This window comes from Mirounga leonina, unplaced genomic scaffold (genome assembly GCF_011800145.1).
Source record: "Mirounga leonina isolate KUSES-001 unplaced genomic scaffold, KU_Mleo_1.0 Mir_93, whole genome shotgun sequence".
Lineage (NCBI taxonomy): Eukaryota > Metazoa > Chordata > Mammalia > Carnivora > Phocidae > Mirounga > Mirounga leonina.
The window spans coordinates 12872868-12898988 of NW_023270854.1; the positions used below are offsets into that span (position 1 = coordinate 12872868).

Here is a 26121-nt window from a genome sequence, read left to right on the forward strand (position 1 = left end):
AGCGATGCTGCTGCTGGCGGCCGCCTTCCTCGTGGCGTTCGTGCTGCTGCTCTACATGGTGTCGCCGCTCATCAGCCCCAAGCCCCTCGCCCTGCCCGGGGCGCATGTGGTGGTGAGTGGCCTCCTGTTGCCGCGCCGCCGCCGCCCGGCCCGCTCGGCCGCCCCGAGCCCGCCCCCTGGCGCGCCGGCCCGCGCCCGAGGCCCAGCCGCCGGCGTCCCTTTCTCCGCCGAGGGCCACCTGCCGCCGCGCGGCCCGGCCCCGTCCCTGCGGGGGGCCGCGGGGACCCGTCCTCCGCCGCAGCTGGCCCTCGCCGGGGCCGGAGAGCGGGGCCCCGGGGCGCCCGGTGGCTCGGGAGCCGCTCGTTAATCCCCGGGGCATCCGTGGGACGTGGATATTTTTGCGCTCGGTTTTCCGATGAGTCAACGGAGGAGCGGAGAGGCTGAGAAAGTTTGCCAAGGACACCGCGGTCGGTGGCCGCGCGGGGCGAGGCGCGCGGTCCCGGCCGGGTCGCGGGGAGGCGGGCGGCAGAGAAGGGGTCCCAGCCGCCGGGACCCCCCGAGGCAGCTCGGACCGGGCCGACGGCCTGTGCGAGTGACAGAAAGAGCAGTTGCCAGAGGAATCCAGGAAGTGACTCACCTGGGGCGGGGGGCGGGGGGGGGACCGCCCCGAACCCAGGGGGCTGGCGGTCCTGGGCTGAGCGGTGTCGGGACGCTTCTGTCGGGTCTACACTGCTGGTCTGTCGGGGCTCAGCCCGGGGTCGGCCGATTGCTGTTTCAGGGCCGAGCTCTGCCATCATTTCAGGGGCAGACGGACGAGCTCACCGACCTGCTGGTGTGTTAGGGATGAAGGAGGTGCGGATGGGTTTGGTTCGTTTCTTACCGGAAGCTAGTGTCCCTTTTCTGCAGGTGGTGGCACCTTCCTTCCACTGAGAGAGAATGCCTCCTCACCTGCGCCCAGCACTTCGCCACTTGCTGAGGCTTTCTCTTCGGTTTCCTTATTTGGATCTCACAACCCCGAGGCACCCGAGGTGGGAGGTTATTGAATAAGGAGAATTGGTTCCTAAGCGGGCCCCACAAATCCTGCCGGAGGTGACATACGCGTGTCTCGGCTGAGGTGGAGCCTCCCCACCGAGCTGTCTGGGCTGGGCTGGTTGTTTATTTTAGTGGGCTTTAAATCTGGACAAGCATTTGTGAATGAGAAAATGTCTTTTTCTTTACCTTGCCCTTTGTAAAAATATTAGTATGTCTCCAACTCCTGCTATTCCTGATGTGCAAGGTAGATGAGGTTAGTGTAAATTCATTTCAGAAGGGAGCGAGAGAAGCCAAACTTTACAGTGAGGCCAAATTCTGGAAGTGTCACGTCTCCAAGAGAACTTCTGCCTCAGAAGCATGGCTTTAAAAGTTGGAATCTTGCAGAAGTTACGTTTGCAGAGCATAACTTGGAAGGAAACATAAAGCCAAAAGCAGGAATGAGCATTTCGATTGGGTATTTATAAGGGAGTTTCACTTAACCTTGACTCCAGTCGTTCCAGCTTCATTGTGCCGCAGGCCACCAGTAAGATAATCAGTCTGTTGGGGTAAACTAAGAAAATTTCTTATTTTCACCATCCCATTTTAATACGCCACTATAAATAATGTGAGGATGACATGAATAATTCACATGATGTCACCATCTGTCTTCTTTTTTAATGTCACAAGATGAGGGAAAGCACCATTCTTTTTCTTGAGATTTGTTAGGACCGGACCAGGTGGTGTTAGGAGAGGGAGCTAACATTTAGAATGTCTGCTTATGTGAAAGCATGAACAGACTTAGGTCACAATTATTTATCGCTTTCTATTTAGAACAGTTCGCATACACTACTGTTATCTCCCTAATGACAGTGATAAAGCAGCACAAGTATTACAGGATCTGTACTTAGGTTTAAAACCTGTTTAATCGACTTGGGGAGAACTGGAAAATCAGGTCCTTCCTTTTTGGAGATGGCTGGGAGCAGTTCTTGCCACAAACCACCCTGTCTCTTGCCCTCAATAAGAGGGGTATGATGTGGGCGCCTGGGTGGCTCAGTTGGTTAAGCGACTGCCTTCGGCTCAGGTCATGATCCTGGAGTCCGAGGATCGAGTCCCACATCGGGCTCCCTGCTCGGCGGGGAGTCTGCTTCTCCTTCTGACCTTCCCCCCTCTCATGTGCTCTCTCTCTTTCATTCTCTCTTTCGTAAATAAATAAAATCTTAAAAAAAAAAAAAGAGGTGTATGATGTGATGAAAGAGATAGTAACATTTAAATAATATTTTGCATTGAATCGTTAAGACGCAGTGATAAGGAAAGGAAATTAGGCTGTTATCTTTAGTGTCCCACATCTGGGCCCAGTTTACCAATTGTCAGGCAACTCCATTCATATTTCCCACTTTCTCAGCCATCTCTTCCGTGTTGTTCTACCGTTCAGAATAACACAGCCTAGACTTGGCTGATGTATATTCTTAGATACCTTCTAAGCATTAGCTTCGTTAGAAGGTTAGTTTCTCACGAGCTAGGACCGAAAGATTGAAGTCTTAACCCTTGCTCTTATGGAATAAACTTAGAAGTGATCAGGTTGAACGGTCTCTTGGCTGTGCTAGCTTACCTGTCACAGTCTAGAAAAAGGACAGCAATCACAGCAATAGCACTTTAGAGCATGTACGTTTAATCGGTAACCTCGTAACTTCAACTTCCATTGATTTATCGAATAACAAATAGGGAGACTTTACTTGCAATTTTTTCTGGCATCGTATTTTTCAGAGAAATGGAACCATGCACCATTTCTGCAAATTAATGTAGGCTGAGTACTTATTTAGCAACTGCTTATGCCAGGTTCTGTGCTCAGAGTGGGGGAGATAAATTGGACTTGGTGCTCGTCCTCAAGGAGCTTGCGGTCTGGTCAGGGAGCTAAGACGTGCACACAGAGTGGAAAGTGATAGGCAAAGGACAGGACTGAGTGACAGAGTCAGGAAAGCTTCCTGGAGGAGGGGACTTTGGATCTGGCCTCTGCAGGCTAGGTAGGATTTGGATAGGTAGGTATGCAGGGGATGTTGGGTGGAGGGACATCGAGGCAGTAGCAACACCATCATACGATGGCCAGGGGCCTGTTAATTACTATGGAATTGGAATGGCTGGTGAGAATTAAAAAGCCAAGGCCACCCGTGAAATATCTCAGCAGCAAAGAGCTTCTCAGAGGCATCTGTTAGCTGGGGCAGCAGGTAGATTTTTACAGTAACCTTCTGGAGATAATTGGTTAATTGTCTGCCAAGGAAATCTCTTCAATGGTGAGGACTTGGGGCTAAAGAAAACTAGGGGAGCCTAAGCATCCATGGAGATTGGTACATTGTATAGGAGTGGCTTTATGATAATTTTAAAATCATTGAGATGGGGTCAAGGATGTTCACTACAGCATGATTTATATCTAACAGTAAAATATTTGAAATAATCCTAATGTCTGTTACAGGGAAATTGTCAACTAAGTTTTAATACAGCTCCTTAATGTAATATAGTGAAGCCTTTTAGTTTTTTGACATATTTTGATACGTATTTTTTATCCTATTCTATTTTTTTAAAGATTTTATTTATTTATTTGTCAGAGAGAGAACACACAAGCAGGGGGAGCAGGCAGAGGGAGAAGCAAGCTCCCCACTGAGCAAGGAGCCCAATGTGGGACTTGATCCCAGGCCCCTGGGATCATCACCTGAGCTGAAGGCAGACACCCAACCAACTGAGCCACCCAGGCGTCCAGATACATATTTTTTTAAAGTAGGATATGATACCGTGTAAGGTCAGATGCCTCTCTGATATTTCCCCACTTCCTTCACCTGACAACCCTGAGCCCCCACTCTCTTGCCCCATATTATATAATTTGCATAGGAAAAATGACTGGAAAGATAATATTGCCTTACGAAGTTAAGTATCTATTGAGTCCTTCCTATATGCAGGCATTGTGCTGAGTGCTAGGAATGTAGTGGGAGCAGAAATGGAGTTGGTATTTTTATGGCATGTGTGAGGCAGTGATAGGAGAGATGGTCATGAATCAAATAATCACACAAATAAATGCATGGCCGTTTGAATATGTGAGTGCCATAAAGTAAAGGAAAAAGGATGCGGTGCTGAAAAGTGGGTTGAGGTTAGGGAAGGGGCAGTCAGTGAAGGTTTTCCTGAGGAAGTGATGTTTGAGCTGAGGTTTATTTATTTTTTTAAGATTTATTTATTTGGGGGGGCGGGGACGGGCAGAGGGAGAGAATCTCAAGCAGACTCCCCGCTGAGCACGGAGCCCGGCAAAGCAGGGCTGGATCCCACAACCCATGAGATCATGACCTGAGCTGAAACCAAGAGTTGGATGCTTAACTGACCTAGCCACCCAGGTGCCCCTGAGCTGAGATTTAATGGGTGAATGGGTGTCAGCTGGATGAAAAGAGGGGAGAAGAGCATTTCTGGCAGGGAAATAGAATGTGCAAAGGCCCTGTGATTGGAGGGAGCGTGGAACTCAAAGACAGCCAGTAGGACTGAGCTAGATTGTGAGGGGCAGAATAGTACAGGAAGGAAAACTTTGCCTTTTAATATTTCCATGTGATCATGTATTTCTTTTATAATAAGCAGTCATGTAAAATATTAGAAGATCTGTGCAGGTAGCTCTTCTTTGCATCTCTTGTGGAGAGAGTCATATAAGAGATATGCAGTAAGGAAATAAGATTCATTTGAATTTGGAACCAGAGGTAGACTAATGTATTATTTATTAGCTCAATTTATAGGGCACTTTCCTTCCAGTGAATGCAGAAAAATATAGGTGTGCAGTTTATAGTTCAGTACCGAAAACAATCGGCAGCAGGACCCGCTGACGGTAACATCTTTCATGTCTGCACTTCCTTCGTTAAGTCTGGGACGAAGAAACTACAATAGCTAAAAATCTGGTTCTTTTTTTTTTAAAGATTTTATTTATTTATTTGAGAGAGAGAATGAGATAGAGAGAGCATGAGAGTGGGGAGGGTCAGAGGGAGAAGCAGACTCCCTGCCGAGCAGGGAGCCCGATGCGGGACTCGATCCAGGGACTCCAAGATCATGACCTGAGCCGAAGGCAGTCGCTTAACCAACTGAGCCACCCAGGCGCCCCTAAAAATCTGGTTCTTGTAGATTGGGTTTTAGAGCTCATCATAGTCGTGTGAAATAAACTTCCCGCAGCAGGGCAATTTCAAGAGCTAAGAAGATTTTATTATTTTTGCTTTTAGGTTACAGGAGGCTCTAGTGGCATTGGAAAGTGTATTGCTATCGAGTGCTATAAACAAGGAGCGTTTATAACTCTGGTGGCACGAAATGAGGTAAGTCTTCTGGGTGTGTTGTTACTCCCTTACTCGGCTTTGGATTAGCCGGAGAGGCAGTGTGCATGTCCTGGGATTCGGGAACCTGTGCGAGAAATGGCTCGTATCTCTGGTTCCAGGTGTGATTTTTGGACCACTGGTTATTTCTCATATTCGGGGCAAAGACTTCTTGGTTGAAGTCAGGCCAGTTCCACAAATATTTATTTAGTTTCGACAGCTGTTAGGCAACATCAGAGGCACTGCGGGTGGAGATGGGAGAGGCCGCAGGGAGCCAGGGAGGGCGTCCACCTGCCCACAGGAGAAGGCAGAGCCGATGGCCGAGCTGATAGCCGAGTCCTGAAAGGCGTGCAGGTGTCTGTCTGTAATTTGCTTATTATCGAGATGATGCACATCTCTAATGATACCCAGACTCCACAGGGGAATCTTGCTCCTCCCCAGCACTGCAGCAAAACAGTGTTTTTCTGTGTCAAGTCAACACAAAGTCTGTTTTTCTTTTCTTTTCGTGCCCCCCCACCCCCCGCAGGGTCTGTTATTCTTGACAAAGTTGTTTCCACAGCTAAAGCAATGACACTGGATTCACACGAACAGTTGTGGAGTCCTCTGGCTCCAGGGAGGTGGGGTTGGGGGGGGGGAGGCCACCATGCCTGTGTTATGGGCCACCTGGCACTGTTCCGTGCCTGGCGTCATGCTTGGCTCCCAGCGGGTGCTCAAAACAGAGTTGCAGAATGAAGACATGAGGGCAGGTTTGATGGAAGGATGGGAACACCAGCGTGGCATCATTGCTTGGGGACTTTGGATTCACATATGCCAAAGGAGGGCAACAGTGGGGTGACCAACCACTCAGGTGGGGGTGCACAGCTGCCATGGAGGGCCTCGGGGGAAAATGTTTAAATATTGGCACAGAATTAGGCTTTGATGTTCATGATTTCTTCTTAAAATCAAGAAAGGCAGAATTGCTACCTCCTCTCATTTGTGTCCTGACATCTCTAACAATGAATTCGCTTTGGCATCAAAGCCACTTGATGGGAAGGAAAACGTCACTTTATTTTGTTTGATTAAAGATTTTATTCATTTATTTTTGTGAGGGAGAGAGCACAAGTGGGGCGGAGGGAGAAGTAGACTCCCTGCCGAGCAGGGAGCCCGATCCGGGACTCCATCCCAGGACCCTGGGATCATGACCTGAGCCGAAGGCAGACGCTTAAGTGACTGAGCCACCCAGGTATCCAGAGAACATAACTTTAATAAAATGGCATTATGTGAGGGGCGCCTGGGTGGCTCAGATGGTTAAGCGTCTGCCTTCAGCTCAGGTCATGATCTCAGGGTCCTGGGATCGAGTCCCGCATCGGGCTCCCTGCTCCTTGGGAGCCTGCTTCTCCCTCTGCCTCTCTCTCTCTCTCTCTGTCTCTCATGAATAAATAAATAAAATCTTTAAAAAAAAAAAATGTTAAAAAAAAATGGCATTATGTGAAATTTAAACAGTGCTGATATTTGAAAGAAGATAGGTGAAAAGGAACCACGGGTGGCCCCAGGTTTCAGGTGCTCAGAAGCTCTTTCTGTGGGTCCTTACATTGCTAGACGTGAATGAGCAGATGAGCCTTCTGGCTTCCAGAAATTCTTTATTTTCTAATATAATTGTTTATTCCAATTTTGACAAGGCAAATTGTGTTTGTCTATTAATAGAATATTATTTTATTATAGACACATCCACGTTCGGAACACCCACGTGTCTTTCCGAAAGATTCCCCTCCTTTTTTGTTCTTCTCTAGCTGTCCTGATGTTTTTAAATTACAACTTTTAGAACAAATTAAGAACTGTAAACTGATATATCTCTCTTCTTGAAAAATGAGTCAAGCAAACAAAATTGAGACCTTGGAAGAATCTCTCAGTTACAGGGTGGCTTTGCTTGTCTTAAGATTATTCTCGAAAGTAGCCAGGATTAGGTTTTCTCAATCTATCTAAAAGGTGATTTTTACTATATTTGCTTTTATGGGAGAGGAGGAAAATATTGGACAGTCTCTTACGAAAGCACTCTTGAAGTGGAATCACACGAACCCTGAAGCATTGGGAAGCATTGCACGACCATGTGGTGGTTCTTGTTTTATGTCACAACTACATAATGTCAGATCAAAACATTTATTAGCAGTGAGATGGTGCCCATCAGCAATTAGTACTGTTAACTGGGATTTTGCAGTTCATTTATTTTTCTGTTATCTTTCAGAAAACCCTTGCTATCACTTAATCATAGCCGAGCATAACTTCACAGCTTCTTTCTTTCATAGACTGTGGCCCATAGCGATGCAATAAAGGTGCTGTCTTGCGTGTTTTCTAGACTTTAATAAATACTTACACAAATAATTGCTTTCTTGCCCCATTTAAACAAACAAGCAGACAAATAGACAATCACCAGAACTAATTGTGCTCTGTTGCTTTCAGGACAAGCTGCTGCAGGCAAAGAAAGAAATTGAAAAGCACTCTATTAATGATAAACAGGTATGATCAGTCTTCGTGATACATTTTCTGTACTAATCAGCACAGCTGTGTAAAGGAAAGTGTTATTTCAACTGTGAATAGTTCATGTAAAGCCTGTAGGATTTTCCTAATTAAAATACATATTAGACTGTTTTTTTAAAAAGGCAAAATCATTTAAATTGTCTGTGAGTTCAGGTTATTACCAAAAATGTACAGACTTTGACTTTCACGTACCAATGATCAAATAATGTTTTTCTAGAAGATGATTTTATTTCAGTTATTTATTTAAGGTAACTTCATACAAACACTTAAGGGGAATGGGGTAGTAAATTTTTGGGGGGGGTTATGGCATTTTTGGATGACTAAAACGTTGTGTGTATACATATATGTATCTTTCAGTATAAAACATAATAACAAGTTACTATGACACTCATCACCGAGCTTAAGAAATGAGATTTACTAGGGCCCCTGAAACCCCCCTGGGAGCCCATATCAGCTGCCCATATCCTCCGGTCTCATTCCTAGAGGCAAGCCTCAACCTGATTTTCATGTTGATTCGTCCTTTGCTTTTCTTTATAATTTGACTAGATGGTGCATGTGACCCTAAATAATATGCTGTTTATTTCTGCGTCTCTTTGAACTTTATGGCATCATTATTTTTTTTGTCAGCCTTCTCGAGGCATTCTTCACATACCATTCAACTCACCGATTTAAAGTGTACAGCTCAGTGGCGTTTGGCTTAGCCACAGAGTTGCTCAACCAGCACCAGAATCGGTTTTAGAACCTTTCTGTCATCCTGTAAAGAAAGTCTGGACCTTGTCACTCCCCACTTCCTCCCAACCCCCACAGCCCCAGGCAATCACTAATCTACTTTCTGTCTGTGTAGATTTGTAGGACATCATTCTTTAGGTATTTTTGTGCAACTTGATCTCTTCACTGGATACTGCTTTTGAGATTCCTCTGTGTTGCTGCGTAAAGTCATAGTTTATTCATTTTTTTTACTGCTGGATAGCGTTTTCCTGGATATATATAGAAGACCTCTTGTTCATCAGTTCTACTGTTGGTGGATATTTCGTTTCCGGTTTTTTGGTTAGTTTTATTTCTTGCTGTTACGGAAGTTTTTCTCCATGTCTCTGCGCACACGTGCGAGAGTGAACGGTGCCTGGAAATGGAAGTGTGGCGAAATAGTTACAGCACACACGCATCTTCCACTTCACCGAAACGGGTACATGCCCACCAGTAGTGCTCGGGGCCTCTTGTTGCCCCACATCCTTGCCAACACTTGGTATTGGCAGGCTTTCTAATTTTTGCTTTTCGGATGGGTTTTAAATGATATTTCACTGTAGTTTTTTTTTAAAAATTTTTTAATTATTTTTTTAAAAAGATTTTATTTATTTATTTGAGAGAGAGAGTGCCCGAGCACAGGGGGAGGAGTGGAGGGGGAGGGAGAGGGAAAAAATCTCAAGGAGACTCCATGCCAAGCAAGCGTGGAGCCCAGTGCAGGGCTCGATCCCACCACCCCGAGATCATGACCCAAGCCAAAAGCAAGAGTCAGACGCCTAACTGACTGAGCCACCCAGATTCCCCTCACTGTAGTTTTAATTGCCTCTTTTTCCCCTCCAAAATATGTTAGAGAGCTTTCCTTGTCATGAAAAATAAATCGGCCTGATTTTTTGTAACAGAGTCTCAGGTACCCACAGCGTACGCAGCCATTTCCCCGTGCGTGGGCTGTCGGCAGGTCTTCTGCTTTGGCGCTCTGTGCGCAGGTAGAGGTCCTCATCCACATCTCCTTGTGTACACATGTGAGGTTTTCTCCAGTACCTTGGCTTCTGTGCCCCCTTCTCTGAAGCCCATGAACCTTGGAAAACTGCCAGCTTGGCAAATCTCCCCATTTTTTTTTTTTTTCGTATTCGTGTAAGTTCTGATAGAGAAAGAAGTATCCTGTAAAACCATGGAGCTCATGTGCTCCTGGCTGAAGGCCAGGCCTGCTGTCAGCACCATCTTGGTGCCCTGGACTTCTTCACCATGACTTCTGCCCCCACCTCCGCCGTCAGAAGGCTGTAGGTCATGCGGCGAGTTCCTGCCATCTGCATCGGGGAAGGGAAGATAGGCAGGGCTGGCCTGGGCCAGAGGGAGCTCGCTCCTTCTACCAGCACAGAAGGGGTTTGCTGTACAGCTTAGCACAAGCAGTCCCCCGTGGACACTTTTCCTGGTGGTTTGTGAACCCTTTTTTTAAAAATTTTACTTGTCTGTGGGATAGCTTTTATTTATAGTAAATGATCTAATACTGTATAAAAAGACTCATATAAAAATCCCGATCACAGGAATAAAACCCAAGGGCCGCTCCTCTGGAATATTCCAGGTTATTACATTTGTGAAGGGGGCCATTTCCTTTTCTTAGGAATTTAGATCATTTGGATAGGGTTCCTTCCTGCCTCAAATAAGACTTCCTGCCTGCCGCATCAGATTCTAAGGCAATCACCTCTCACGTCATGGCTTTATTCCCCACATCGTATCTTCTCAGAGCTGGAAGGGACCTTTGTCGTCACTTGCTTCTGACACCCTTCCTGGAGCAGGTTCTGCCCAGCTAGTGAATGAAGGGGCAGCGTTGGAAGCCAGGCCTGCCAAGCCCACGCCTGCTTCTTCCACCGCACTGCACCCCCTTCGACTTGGGGCCACACGTGGGCACGTGTGTGTATGTGGACGTGCCCTCCTGTGCACACTCATTCTGTCTGCCCCTAGCTTGGCAGCCATTCTCCACCCAGAAGAACTCATGGAAAGACGGAGAAGTCGTGAAATGCCTTTCTGCTTCTCTCTGCGACCCCTCCCCGCCCTTGGCACACAGAACATTCCAATGTCAGAGGTTAAGCTCTAGATTTGAAAACATGATCCAAAAAGGGAAATTAAAACAATAGCTCATTGTTAGTCCCCATTAGTATTCTGAACTGCTATTTTATAAATTTCTATCAAAGTAAGCACGGAAATATGTGCTTTTTTCCCCCCCTCCTCCCTTCTTCCCTTACTTCCCTTCTTCCTTTCCAAAGACTGAATGGAATTGTTATCCGTGGCCAGCATGGGCTGGGCTCTTCCTGCCATCTCTGTGCTTTGAACCCCTGAGCGTGGCCAGGTTTGGGCCGGGTAGGCTCTGCGGCTTGCTTTGCTGACCCCTGTGAGTGGCCAGTCTGTCCAGAGTCGGGGACCTCAAGCTCGCACAGGCCCCGATCGACCCTTGGCCTTGAAAGACCACCAGGCTCAGGCTCTGAGCCGGTGACTCAAGCTAAGGTGGCTTTTGTGAGTAGGTATTGTTTGCTTATCTCTTTAGTCCACCTGACGCTATGGAGTCCCAGTAGGGCCATCAGAGCTCTGGGATTGCTCCAAGGGGAGTATTTTTTTAAGCTTATTTATTAGATTTATTGTTTTTATTTTTAACGACCTAAGATGTTAACAACTTAAGATACAATTTATGTACGCTTTATTTATTCCTTATGTAATTTATGCATTCTTTTTAACGCCCAGAGCTATAATTGATGTCCAGTAAACCACATCCATGTAAAGAGTACAGTTTGATGGCTTTTGACAGATATGTACACGTGTGAAAGCAGCACTGAAATCCAGACACAGAGCATGTCCCTGCTCCTAGAGTTCCACGTGCCTCCTTGTGGTCCAGGCCTCCCCCGACATCTGGCCGCACGTGATCTCAGACCTGCTCTCGGTCACTGTGGATTAGAGGCGTTCCAAGAGGAGCTTTTTACATTTCTTTTCCTTTCTATTTCCAGCTTTACTGAGGGATAACTGACAAAAATTGTATGTGCTTAAGGGGCACAGTGTGATGATTTGATCCACATTTCCGTTGTGAAACGCTCACCACCTCAAGTTGATTAATACACCCATCACCTCACACAGTTATTTTGTGTGTGTGTGTTGAGAACAGTTAAGATCTACTCCCTTAGTGGATTTCAAGTATGCAATATAGTATTCCTGTTGGTAGTCACCATGCTGTACACGAGACCCCCAGAACTTTTTTATTTTATGCCTGAAAATGTGTACTTTGACCAACATTTCTTAAGACATGTTTTTGCGTTTGCCAGGAGAGTTTTCTGTGAAAACTGCCAAGAAAATTAGGCTCTGCAGTTGCACGGTCAGCAGATTTCCAACAATGCAATCTGTGCCTACAAAAGCAGACTTCCTAGCTTTTGGCAAGAATTGTCTTTACATTAAAAAAATTCTTTAAAAAATACTTTTAGACACCTGCGTGGCTTTGATCATTTTTTTTTTCTCTCTTCCTAACAGGTGGTGCTTTGTATATCAGTTGACGTATCTCAAGACTACAGCCAAGTAGAGAATGTCATAAAACAAGTAAGAGGTTGGGCTAACTGGAATTAATTCACTTGCCTTTCAGTTGGTTCTTCCCATTTTGGTGTGTGCCTTGGAACTGATAAATCATCTCTGTAGCCTTAATAGTTGTATAGACTTTATTTATTGGCATTGATTTGCTACAAAACTGATTCTTCTCTTCTTTTTCTTAACGCCTGCTCTGATAAATTTTTCCAGGCACAGGAGAAACTGGGCCCAGTAGACATGCTTGTGAACTGTGCAGGAATGTCACTTTCGGGAAAATTTGAAGATCTTGAAGTTAGTACTTTTGAAGTAAGTAGCTATTTGCTTTTTTGCTCATTGGGCAACTCATATACTACAAGTAGAACAGAGCCACAGGGGAAGGCTTTGCAAACGAAACAGATAAAACACATTCAGATTTATAGAAGCTTTCTAAGGCTAGGGGAAGGTTGGACGAGGTTTTGGTTCCAGCACCATGACCATCCAACCTTAAGAGCTTAGCAAGTCTCTGGACCTTGGTTTCCCTAGCTGTAAAATGGGACATGCATCATGGTGACGATTCACCGAGGTCCTCTCTTCAAGAGAGCTCTCTGTAAGCCAAGAGATGCTGGATTTTCATCTCGATTGTCAGGGCTTTTAACAGTGGTAAACCAGAAAAGCTCAAGAGCAGACTCTTTGGAGTTCTGAAATCAAGACAAAAAGATAACGCATCCTATTTTGGTTTATATATATATTTTTTAAAGAGTTATTTATGTGACAGAGAGAGAGACAGCGAGAGCAGGAACACAAGCAGGGGGAGTGGGAGAGGGAGAAGCAGGCTTCCCGCGGAGCAGGGAGCCCGATGCGGGGCTCGATCCCAGGACCCTGGGATCATGACCTGAGCCGAAGGCAGACGTTTAATGACTGAGCCACCCAGGCACCCCTTGGTTTATATTTTTAAACAGGTTTGCCAGGGAGCGTCTCTTAGTAATTTCTGTCAGCTCTAAATAAATGGACATCAGATTTGCAATCCTTCTGAAGTACAAAACGGTTTTTTAGTTGACATGGTATCAACTCTCTTTTCCTTCATGCTCCATTAGTCTTCGTTGTAATAGTGGATTTTGCATGCTTTACTCTGCGAAGGTCGATTACATCCCCCTTTCGTGGAGGAGGGTGCTAGGGGAGTAATGAAGACACCCTGCTTCTGGCGGGCTGGGAGGGTGCTGTAAGCTCTGATTTAAAGTCCAGTCGGGAGCGTCCAAATGCAGCTGTAAGCAGAGGGGCGCCTTCTCTGGGACTCGAGTGTTTTAAGGCTCCTTTATCAACTCGGCATAAAAGACGGTTGTCTTGGCCTACACGCCTTGACCGTAAGTTATCAGAGGGAGATGTTGAAGATGATTTCAACAGCTGGGTTAAGAATCAGTTGGGGAAAATAGTTGTATCAGCCTAGGCGTGACCCAGTGAGGTGAGACTTCGGAGGTGGCCCGCGGAGTCAGGTGTGCGTGAGTGTGTGTGGAAGGGTGTGAGCATGAGGGAGTATGTGTGTGAATGAGTGTTTGCTTGTGTGTGTGTGCACGCGCGCGAGAGAGAGAGAGAGAGAGAGGCTAACAGAGGGGGACTCCGCAGACTCACCCTGACTGAATGTGCAGGGCAAACTCAAGGAACGGACCAGGAGGCCTGTATGGGGTGGCGGGGGCGTGGAGGATTAGGAGGACTGGGGGGTAAGGGGTCAGCTTCTGGAGCGATGTGGAGCGGAGCAGGGGCCAGAAGTCCTGGGGCCTCGAAGGCCACCATGGGGGAATTTGGCTTTTAGTCCAAAACCTCTGAAGGGGCTTCAGCTCAGTCGGGCGGCAATGTGACTCGCGTTTCGGTGTTCAGAGGGTCTTCCTGCCTGCTGTGTCAGGGAGCTGTGTGGGAGGTGTCAGAGGGAGTCGGGCAGGAGGTGGTGATGCGGGGCAGTCGTGGGTGAACTCGGAGTGAGGGGCCGGAGGACGGAGACGGGCACAGCACTGAGCAGCCTGAGTGGCTGTTAGCGGCCGCTGGAAGCGGTCCCACCCCAGCGAGAACCAGACTTCTAAAAAGAACGGACTGGTAACCCGAAGCCTGTTGTCTCTGTCCCAGGGACAGGGCCTCTTCCCGGCTGCCCTGCACGCAGGTAGCGGGCCACCCTTCCCAGGAGGGGCGCGTCCCCCTCCCGGCCAGTACTTGCCCCTCTGCTCTCCCTCTTCTCTGTCTTGGTCCCCTGCGGTGTTCTGGTCAAGGCCTGGGATGTGCTCATCGTCCGGAAGTCCTGCTGGAACCCACACTGCTGGGTTTGATGCGTTTCCTGAAGAGAAGAGTTCATTTCCATGTAACGTGAATTCTCTCTCATTTTTTTATTTGATTGTTTTGTTTTGATTGTTTGTCTCCTTTGAACTTGACTGAGGCTCACAGAGTTCACATCACAGGGGTTCCCTGGACAGGATGGTTGAGTGTGTGGTTACAGCTCATGGCTGGAGGACCTCAGGACATGCCACGTGACTCCCCGGGGAGATGCCTCTTGGAAACTCACGCCTGGTTCCTCTGGACTCTGCCCCAGGTGCCTTTTGCCCTTGCTGATTGTGCTTCGTGCCCTCTCACTGCCATAAGTCTGAGTCACGGGTACGACAAGGTGCAGAGTCCGTGAGGCCATCCCAGGAATTACTGCAACTGGATGTGGTCTTTGGGAACGCCAGTGCACCTCTCCTAATTTTCCTGTATAATGGTTTTTCTTTTGGATTCTTGGAGCTGTATCCTGTTTATCTACCTGTAGTTGTTAGTGATAATTATTTTCACTTTTTGATTGGGATGACCTTGACTCTGTAGATCCAGAGAGCTGACATCTTAACAATATCGAGTCTTTTAACCTTTGAATGTGGGATATATCTCCATTTATTTAAATTTTCTTTTGTTTCTCTCAGCAGTGTTTTGTAGTTTTCAGTGTATGGGTCTTGCACCTCATTTTTCTGCATTTCCTATTTTTTGATGCTGGTATAAATGGTATTTTTTATGTCAGTTTCTGAGTGTTCATTGCTAATGTAGAGAAATTCAGTTGATTTTTGTGTGTTGATCTTGCCGTCTTGCTAAAGTCCATTATTAATTCTGGTGCTCACTGGATTTTCTACATTCAAGATCATGTCATCTGCAACAGTTTTACTTTTTTCCGTTCCCATCTGGGTACCCTTATTGTACTGGCGAGAACATCTAGTACAGAATAGAAGTGGTGAGAGCAGACATGCTTGTGGTGTTCCTGATCTTGGGAGAAAACATTTCTTTTTTTTTTTTTCACCATTAAGTATGATGTTTGCTATAGTTCTGTTCTCTTTTGTTGTGTTTGGGTGGATGCCCTTTATCAAGTTGAGAAACTTCTATTCCTAGTTTGCTGAGAGGTTTTTTGTTTGTTTTTGGTTTTTTTGAGAGAGAGCATGCACAGGTTGGGGGCGGGGAGGGGCAGAGAGAGAGAGGGAGAGAATCTTAAGCATGTTCCACGCCCAGTGTGGAGCCCAGCAGGAGGCTGGATCCCACGACCCTGAGATCATGACCTGAGCCAAAATCAAGAGTTGGACACTCAACCGACTAAGCCACCCAGGCGCCCCTGCTGAAAGTTTTTATAAGGAATGGAGGTTGAATTTTGTCAGGTGCTTTTTCTGCATCTATTGGGATGATCACAGAGTTCTTTTTTAGTTGATATGGTGAGTTACATTAATTAATTTCCAATGTTAAACCAGCCTTGCATTCCTGGGCTAGACCCCACTTGGCTATTAATCCTTTCTGTGTTCTTAAGGGACATTAGTTGGAATTTTCTTTTCTTGTAATGTTATTTTCTGATTTTTGTGTAAAGGTAATGCTAGCCTTTTAGCATAGTAGGGGAGTATTCCCTCCTCTTCACTTTTGTGGAAGGATTTGTGTAGAATTGATAGTATCCTTCCTTAAATATTGGCCAGAATTTACCAGGGAAGGCTGAGCTTATCTTTGTGGGAAGGTTTCTAACTTTAATTCAATGTCTTTAGTAGATGTGGGGCTACATTTGTATCTTTTTTTTTTTTTAAAGATTTTATTTATTTATTTGAGAGAGAGAGAGAGAGAGGTAGAGAGAGAGAGAACCAGGTGGGGGAAGGGGCAGAGGGAGAGAATATCCAAGCAGACTCCTGCTGAGCGCAGAGCCCAGTGCAGGACTTGATCTCACGATCCATGAGATCAGGACCTGAGCCGAAACCAAGAGTCAGACGCTTAACAGACTGAGCCACCCAGGCGCCCCTACATTTGTATCTTCTTATCTATTTCTTTTTTGAGTGATCTTTGGTAGCTTGTGTCTTTCAAGGAATTTGTCCATTTCGTCTAAGTCATTGAATTGATTGGCATGGAGTTATTCGTTGTATGCTCTTAATCACCCCTTTAATATCTATAGAATTTGTAGTGATAGCACCTCTCTCATTCTTGATATTGACAGTTTGTGTCCTTTATCTTTCCTGACCAGTGGGACTAGAGATTCATCACTTTTATGGATCTTCTCAGTAATCAGCTTTCGGTTTTGTTTTGTTTTTAAATATATTTTTTAAGATTTTATTTATTTATTTGACAGAGAGAGACACAGCAAGAGAGGAGGTACAAGCAGGGGGAGTGGGAGAGGGAGAAGCAGGCTTCCCACTGAGCAGGGAGCCCGATGCGGGGCTTGATCCCAGGACCCCGGGATCATGACCTGAGCCGAAGGCAGACGCTTAACGACTGAGCCACCCAGGTGCCCCCCAGCTTTCGGTTTTATTAACTTTCTGTTGTTTTTCTGTTTTCTATTTCATTTATTTCCTCTCTTATTTTTATTATTTCCTTTTTTCTGCATACTTCTGTTTTAATTCGCTCTTCTTTTCATAGTTCTCTCGGTGAAAGCTGAGGTCATTGATGTGAGAGTCTTCCTCTTCAAATGCGGGTGGTTGTGCCGTGAGTTTCCAGCTAAATGATGCTAAAGCAGCAGCCTACACATTCTGATATGTTGTGTTTTCACTTCAATTCAGTTACAAATATCTTATAATTTCTCTTTTCATTTCTGCTTTGACCCTTGGATTATCTAAAAGTGTGTTACTTAGTTTCTGAATACTTGAGAGATTTTCCAGAAATAATTTCCGTATCAATTTCCGATTTAGTTCCATTGTGGCCAGCAGACATACTTTGTATGACTTGAATCCTTTAAAATTTGTTGAGACTTGCTTTTGGCCCAACATACAGCCTCTCCTGTGGCCATTCCATGTGTGCTGGAAAGAACATGTATTCTGCTGTTTTGGGTAGAGTGTTCTGTCAGTGTTGATTAGGCCCAGTTGGCTGAGATGTTGGTCAAGCCTTCTGTGTCCTGACTGATTTTGTGTGCCCTTGTTCGATCAGTGACTGAAAGAGGGGTATTGAAATCTCGAATTATAATTGTGGATCTGTCTGACTAGGTTTTAAACAGACTTTTAGGAGCGTCTGGGTGGCTCAGTTAGTTAAGCATCCAACTCTTGATGTCAGCTCAGGTCGTGATCTCAAGATTCTGAGATCGAGCCCGCATCGGGCTCTGCACTGGGTGTGGAGTCTGCTTGAGATTCTCTCTCTCCCTCTGCCTCTGCCCCTCCCCTGCTCCACTCATGCACCCCCGCATGCTCTCTCTAAAAAGGAAATAATATAAATAAACAGACAGACAGACAGACAGACTTTTAGCTGATACACCTCTCTTTTAGGCCCATGCCTAGCCTCCTGCCCCCGGAGGTGCTTTTGGTGCTGTTTGAGCCTTTGGGGGTTCTCTGGTGCAGTCCTGCTTTTCAGTTTCTCTGCTCCTTGCTTAGCATTCAGCTTTCTGCTAAGTTCGTTATCGGTCACCGTTCTGTTTTTCAGCTTCTAGAATGTTCTTGCTGTTATTTTCTTTCCTATTGTCTATGTTCCTGTAGGCTGTTGGCCTTTAAAAAAATATTATCTTTTTACTGAGATTTTAGTGGGATCTCTGAAGGGAGCTGAGGTTGACACTTGGGTTCAGTGTGCTATCTTTTTTCAGCACTTTTTTAGAGCATTTTTGTTATCAAAGAAATGTAGTGATATTAAAAGACATTTTGGTAAAAGTGGGAATCCCAGCATCCTAACACAATCACTTACAAATTTATTTATTTTTTTATTTGGTGGGGGGGAGCGTGGGGGGAGGGGGGAGGGAGATGGAAAGGGAGAGAGAATCTCCAGCAGACTCCCTGCTGAGCGTGGAGCCTGTCATGGGCCTCGATCTCATGACCCATGAGATCACGACCTGAGCCAAAATCAGGAGTCAGACTCTCAACCAACTGCACCACCCAGGCGCCCCACTATCACAGTTTTCTATAGTTGGTTTAGTGCCTGTGCACATGTACTTTTATTTACTATTTGAATTAGTTACAGTCACGGTGTAACTATAGTGTTGTATGTCCTCTGTTTTTTTAAACTTGCGGAACAACTATTTCCTCCATCCTCCTGGTGTTTCTGGTCACCATCTCTAAAAGCTACGTAACATTCTGTAGAGTTAACATTCCATGGTTGACTCAAAGTTCCTCAGTGAAGTGTTTGGATTCACATGCTGATAGATCTAGTATTTTTCCAAGACTTTTAATATAGAGTCATTTTGATGCAAGTACTTTTAGATTTCCAAGTTAAAATATAAGGTTTTTAAGAGTTCCCAGGATGAAGGGAAAATAGACTCTCGGTACCTATGTAAGCTCTTACCCATCATAACCTAAGAGCCAACGTTGGTCAGGCACTTACTGCGGGTCAGAGGCTGTGCTGCCTCTTGCCTTGTGTTTCCTCTTTCAGTTCTTCCAACAGCCCTCTGAGCTGGTACCAGCATGAGCCCTGGGTTCAGCTGCAGAAATAAGTAGAGTGTCTGACTTTCTTCATCATCAAATAGGTAGTAAATGGTCAAGCCAAGGCTTCAACCCACAGTCCATGCTGTTAACCACTGTCCTAGTCTCTTTATGATCTTTCTGTAGCTTAGAACTAGTAGGGTTAGAAATATTTGGGGGCTTTTTCCTAAAACTGTCTTTCTGGAAGTATTACCTGCAAGACGCAGTGCACTTTTGGTAAGGAGAAAACTAATCCTGGCCAGTTTTCAGCAAAGACATCACTGCAGTCATGGTGAAAATACAAGACTAGATTGAAAGAGACTTCAGATGGTAGATCGTGAGCATCATGGCTCATTTACAGGCTCATCTCATCATTCATGCCTTCAACACATCCATTGGGCTCCCAGTCACTTGGGCTCCACTGAAGAACTCAAATCTGGAGAGCAGACAGAACTCCCACGAAGTGCAGCCTCGAGGCTTTGACCTTGCTCACCTCTTGCATGGCTCTTTGTTCCCTGCAGAGACTAATGAGCGTCAACTACCTAGGCAGCGTGTACCCCAGCCGAGCAGTAATCACCACCATGAAGGAGCGCCGGGTGGGCAGGATCGTCTTTGTCTCCTCCCAGGCAGGACAGTTGGGATTATTCGGTTTTACGGCCTACTCCTCATCCAAGTTTGCCATCAGGGGATTGGCTGAAGCCTTGCAGATGGAGGTAAATGCTGTGTTCAATTTTTATATTTCTATCTTCTAACTCAGCAATGTGTATTCCTCTTTAGTTTGTGGCCACTTTACACATGTTGTTGCAGTGAATTAGACATTTGTAGACTTGATATCAGTGAAAGAGAATCGGCTCAACCCTTGCATTTTGCAGTTAACATTTTTCATTGCATAAAGATTATGATAGAAGCCAAGTGGGTGTGAGGTGTTTTGCTTGCTTAATTTAATACACAAAGTACTACTATATTTACATGGTATTTTTGGCCTAATACTATGTGAGTATGTATCAGGTTAACCAGATATTTTATTCTCTAGAGGTGTTCTGTAACAAGAAGATGTGTCCTTTATGACTGGATAATAAACTTAGCATGTGTTTGAGGGAAAAGCTTAAATCACCTACTGTCTAGCTCTCAGCTTTTAGACAAATCATTTAACTTGGTCTGTTTCCTTTTCTGAAAAACAAGACGGTTGGACTAAGAGTATCATTTGGCTCTCCTGATCCTTGCATTTTAATATCCTAAAGAAATATTGATGAGAGCGAACGCTTTTTATTTTCCCAGTTAATAGAGCATGTTGTGAAGGAGGATTAGCATCAAAATAAGTGTTTGTCATGATGTGACAACCTTCACACAACTTCGATTGTGTGAAGCCGACTTCTGCACTGTTGTCAAGTGGGGATGCTTAGAGAGCACCGCACATATCTATCCCAAATCACACACCGAAAAGGCAAGGTAAAATTCTTCCTGTTGTGATATAGACTGAAATATAATGCCACATCATGATGTTAAAAGCCCAGAAGAGAATTAATTCACTGTGACCCACCTTCTCCTAGTAAGAGTGTGATTTGGGGATTCTGTTTACTGATTTAGATTAGGGGTTAGCAAATTTTTTCCGTCAGGGCCAGCTTGTAAGTATTCTAGCCTTTGAGGGGAGGATGGTGTCTGTCGCAACTCCTCCAGCCTCCCGAGAGCAGGAAAGCTGCCGTTAGCGATAGGTGAATGAATGGGTATGGCTGTGTTCCAATAAAACTGTATTTATAAAAACAGGTGGGGGGGCCAGATTTGTCCCACAGGCCATAGTTTGCTGACCCCTGATTTAGAAAATCCCCAGAAGAGCCCTCGGTGGTGTGTGACAGGTGCCTTACCGCCCAGCTATTGGACAACCATGGCAGTACAGATGAGCTGTCCAGTCAGTGACACAATCGTGATGGGCCACTTAGGGACTGGTCGACTATGCCGAGCTCATCAGAAAGGAACCAGCCCCAAACTTCCTTTTTATCAACTTGCTTAATACTCTTAATAATGGGTCATTATGATACATTTAGCCAATGAGGCACATATGACTGAAATTTCAAAACAAGAATACCAGTATTTCTTTTGCAATGTTTACTTTGAGAGCCCCTTCACGAATAACCACTTGACTTTTATAACAGTTTTTTTTTTTTTTAAAGATTTTATTTATTTATTCATGAGAGACAGAGGCAGAGGGAGAAGCAGGCTCCCCGCAGAGCAGGGAGCCCGATGTGGGGCTCAATCCCAGGACCCTGGGATCATGACCTTAGCCGAAGGCAGACGCTTAACGACTGAGCCACCCAGGCGCCCCCTTTTATAACAGTTTTATGAGGTATGTGTGGCAGATGTTGTTATGCCACCTTACAGATAAGAACGCTGAGTTTTCAGTAGTTCATTGAGTTGCTGAAAGCCAGATCGTTATTTTGCAACAAAAATAGTAACAAAGTCCTTGCCTGCTGGCTCCCTCTGCCTATCTTCAGCAGCAGCTGATGTGTCTGTAATTCAGGTCAGAAGTTGCCAGATTCATCTGGCTAGTTGTCTCAGCCCTCCACTTTGGTCTCAGACACCTGCTAAGGGAAGGACTATTTTGGAAATGAAAAATCTGCTTATTAGGGCTTTTTGTTCCTAAGTTGTGTCTTGCAGAACTACTTCAGGATTCACTAATTGAGGGCAAAGTGTGTAATCTGGGTGGCCTGGTTTCACTTCAGGTAGAACAGAGACATTACTAAAGAAGAGGGAAAAAGAAAGTGAGTTGCTAGTGCGGACAGAGTCCCTGAAGCATCTTTGTGACAAGCATGATTCACACGCATCTTGTAGCTGGTCTGGACTTGAAGTCTGCTTGACTTCTGTCCATATTTAGACTCCATGAAAAGTGTCCCCTCGTAAACACAAAATGAAATTAACATGTACCACGAGGGAAATAAATTCAATAATCAAAATCTAGCTTTGTTCATAGCAGACTTGCATCAAAACCATTGTTTCCCTACAAACGTACGGTGCAGGGTTTAGAAACCTGGATAATTCCATTGGCTTTGCCAAGGTTTTTTCCGTGCATGAAACAGATCTTATAGAATTGCTCAGGCTCTTAAGTACTTTTTGATAATCCTTTTTGGTTTAATTAACTCTTAAGCCTTCCTGTCCACCCTACCCTTTGCCCTACAAACTAAAGTAGGACCCTAGAAATGTTCTGTGTATAATGAATATGTTTGAAAGAATGCTTCATTGCATTTTTTGGTCTTTTTTTTTTTCCTTTAACTCGGTCTTTTAGGCATAAATATATGATTTAAAGATTCTAAATTCTAATTCTAATTTTTTTGGAAAGCAGACTTCTTTTTTCTTTTTTAAGATTTTATTTATTTGAGAGAGAGGAAGAGAGCACAGAGGGAGAGAGAGAGGTAGAAGCAGACTCTCCACTGAGCAGGGAGTCCCACATGGGGCTCGATCCCAGGATGCTGGGATCATGACCTGAGCCAAAGGCAGATGCTTAACCAACTGAGCCTCCCAGGTGGCCCTGGAAAGCAGACTTCTAACATGGGTTATAGCCAAAGATGTGGTAGCAGAGACCAAGTAAAAGCAAACTAGTCTTTGTGCCTCCCTCGAAGGGGGTGAAAAGGAAGCTGAAGCTTACCTTCTGGAGCTTCTCCTCCACAGCTCTGCTTCTCTCTCCAGCACCCCCCCCCCACCTTTGTTTTGATGGAATTAGGAACTACACATTTTGGGTGGGATTATTTTGATGACAAATTGGTTCTCGAGCAGAGGGTTGGCTTTCTGGTTGAAATGGAGACCAGGGAGAAGGAAGAAGCTAACAAAAGGAGGGTAGTGGGCAGAATGGGAGGACAGAGAACGGTCCATCAGCAGGGAGGAGGGCAAACACGCAGTGGTAAGGTCAGCGGGGGAATCAGCTAGTGAAGTCCCGGCCTATTAATTCTTAGAGAAAGTGGTGATCTCTGGGAGTCAGCATTGTCTTAGCAAGAACACACAAAGCCAAATTAACTGCCTTTCCTTTTCCGCTGGGGTTATGGGGTTAGCTGATTAAAGGAAAGTGAAGATTATAGTTTGGTGTATTTCGATTTTTACCAATTATTTGACCCAGAGTTTCAGGAGACTATAAGCTCCACGAGGGCAGAGACTCTCTCTGAATTGCTGACATCAGATCTTCATTCATAGACCAATATCCGCACACAATAGCCCCTCAATAATTGTGTGTTGGATGAAGAAATAAAATGATTAGGTGATTAGCCACTGGAGGTCTCTAGCCCTAGGTGGAGAGAGTCATTTGGCTTCATGATTGTACGGATGACACCAGCCCCCGGAAAGGGGCGGGACTGGTTCCTCCCAGCCCTGACAGTCTGTGCCCACCCCAGGAGAGAGCTGTTCTGAAAGGCTCTTTCAGCCATAACCTTGAAACTGAGAACCAAGGCTTTGACGTACCATCTCCTATTAGCTGAGGCCACAGCCCTGACGTGTCGCAGGAGGAAGGGGCACAGAAGCAGCAGAGAAACGACCTTGTCCGAGCAGAGTCGGCTTCAGGCTTCCTGTGGGCCAGTTACCGCTTCTCGGCGTTTTCGGTGGTGTTTTTGTCTGGTCTGTGGACCACAGAGGGCAAGGCTGTGGGAGACAGTTTCTAAAGTCACTCTCTCAAAAACAAGCAGAGGAGAAATTGCTTGCTCATCAACCTCACTGCCTGGCCTGAATGCAGAGCTATTTATGAGCATAGCTGACCTTTGGTGCCGAGTGAACGGGCTCTCTCATGCCCTGAGTGCGCTGGAGCTGGACCAGCAAAGACATCACCCTTGGCTCTTGGACTTTTCAGCGTGGCTGGCCAGGATCTTCTGCCTCCGTGCTTCTTCCGACCCTTACTGCTCTTCCCACAGGCTTAGAACTCTGCCTCACGGAGGGACCCAGGGAGGAAAGGGCCTCGGTGACAGGATGGGGCCCTGGGATGCTCTCAGAGGCTGTTGCGTGAGGAAGCGGTCTTGTCACTCCTCAGCCCCCTTGAGATACCTGGTGGCCTCCCTGCCACCAACTGCCTGTCCACTCTCACTCCCCTGGGTGCTGTCCTGGGGCTAAACAGTGAGCCAACAGCAAATAAAATAGAGCAGCAATATCGATGGTATGAACTATCGCCCTAGAGCCACTTAGAATCAGTGCCAGATGAGCGTGTGGAGCAGGGCCGCTGAGGAGCAGGATCTTTGGGAAGGGTGTGTCCTGGCTGACTAGCAGGAGACTCTTCTGGAATCTTCTTGTTGGGGGTGTGTGTGTTTATGAGTAGCGAATTTCAGTGTGGGGGCCTGGTGGTGAGGTAAACAAGCCTAAGAGCCCGTGTCAAGCTGGGAAGGAGTTTCTGTATCTAAGTAAGGATGAGGTTGTCTTCGGGGAGGTGCTTGGTTGGTCTGACCTGGGACTCAGCCATGTTGGTTGGTTCTGTGGTGGAGGGCAGAGTGACTCTTGACCTCTTGACTCCCTAATGGGCAGAGGCCGGTTGCATGGGGAGTTCTTGATCACGCCAACTTCTCAGGGGATCCATATTAGTTGTAGGCCGGGGTCTGGGGTGGCACAAGAAGGGCCTAGGGAAAGGGTTTTGAATGATCTTCATGTATTTTGTAGATGAAATCAATAAGAATTTCAGAGGCAGCCATTGAGGAAGCCAGATTTGCAGTCTGATGGCAGAGGAGCGGACCTGTCCCATTGGCTCGCACATAGGGCCCGAGTGGTGTCATGGTGGGGGCAGGGAGGACAAGTAGACTTCCTTTTAGCTGCCCACCTTCCTCCTGGACCGCTCCCAGGGCCTCACCTGGCCAGGGGGTGGGCAAAACTTAGAAGGAGGCGAATCTCTGTACCTCGGGGCCAGCTGCCTTCTGAAGTAGAAGTTGTTGGGGTGGGCTTTTTGCCCTTCTTTCTAAATGATCTTCTTGGAGAGGAGTTTCCGGACCCCATCAGGGCTGGTTCTCCACTTGCAGAATCACCTTGTTGGTCCGGCCAGCTTCTGAGAGAATTCGGGCAGTATTCATTGCGTGTGCCCGGCAGCCAGGGCAGGTAAATAAGGGAAGAAGCTTAATTGTACCTTGTTTACTGAAGGGGCATGTGTTGTTTCTGGAATGCAGGTGAAGCCATATAACATCTATGTCACAGTTGCCTACCCGCCAGACACAGATACCCCTGGGTTTGCAGAAGAAAACAAAACCAAGGTAAGTGTTGGCCCATGTCTGTTTTGAGCCTTTGACATTGTAAACCCCTTTTCCAATTTTCTGACTTTCTGACTTTCCACCCATCAGCCTGGAGTCATTTTCATCAGTCAGAAAATTGAGTTCTTTTCAATTGATGTGCTAGATAGAGGCCTCTGGCCTTTCTGGAACTTTCATGTGGGGTCTTAGAGAATGCAGCCTGTATTTTCCAAGGCCATGGTTTTTGCTAATAATCTTCAAAGGCTTACTTAATTAATAAGGTATTTTCTTTGTGATGTTGCGTATGGCCTGTATTTTTAACCAATGAGATGATACTCTTTAATAATAATATTCTCTCCTCTGAACTTAAACTCTTGGTTGCCGATCCTGACTTATCATTTCAAAAATGGATCTTAGGATTCCCTCATTCCGCTCATTAACTTTTCATCTCATTGCGTCATGCCCAGCGTCCGCCCAGTGCTCAGGCCGGTAACTGAGAAGCCAGCCTTAGTTCTTCTCCCACGCCACTCATCCACTTGACTGCGCATCCTCTTGGTTCTCCTCTCAGAACTTTTCCTGAATAAAAGGGGCGCCTGGGTGGCTCAGATGGTTAAGCGTCTGCCTTCGGCTCAGGTCATGATCCCAGGGTCCTGGGATCGAGCCCCACATCGGGCTCCCTGCTCCGTGGGATGCCTGCTTCTCCCTCTCCCACTCCCCCTGCTTGTGTTCCCTCTCTTGCTGTCTCTCTTTCTATCAAATAAATAAATAAAATCTTAGAAAAAAACCCCAAAAAACAAAAAGCTGCAAGTATCAGTACTATCCTAGTAATGATAGCTGCTGATATTTTTGCCTGAACTGCTCTTTAATAGTCTTCAAACTGGTCTGCCTGCTTCTGCCCCCTTCTCCCCATCCCCGTCGGTTCTTCACACAGGGGCCAGTAATCCTTTTAAAGCCTAAGTCAGTCTTGTCACTCCCCTGTTCAAACTC

At 46.0% G+C, this 26121-nt stretch overlaps 1 protein-coding gene across 1 annotated transcript in view; it reads left to right on the forward strand.

Annotated features, from left to right (window-relative positions):
• The first annotated feature begins 4 nt into the window (after nucleotides 1-4).
• Nucleotides 5-26121, forward strand: part of KDSR (3-ketodihydrosphingosine reductase) — a 40005-nt gene continuing 13888 nt past the window's right edge. The window contains exons 1-7 of the mRNA XM_034996217.1: nucleotides 5-112; nucleotides 5247-5336; nucleotides 7770-7826; nucleotides 12096-12161; nucleotides 12357-12452; nucleotides 19483-19674; nucleotides 25075-25158. Coding sequence (XP_034852108.1) covers nucleotides 5-112; nucleotides 5247-5336; nucleotides 7770-7826; nucleotides 12096-12161; nucleotides 12357-12452; nucleotides 19483-19674; nucleotides 25075-25158 — 693 coding nt within the window. The remainder of the gene's footprint in view (nucleotides 113-5246; nucleotides 5337-7769; nucleotides 7827-12095; nucleotides 12162-12356; nucleotides 12453-19482; nucleotides 19675-25074; nucleotides 25159-26121) is intronic.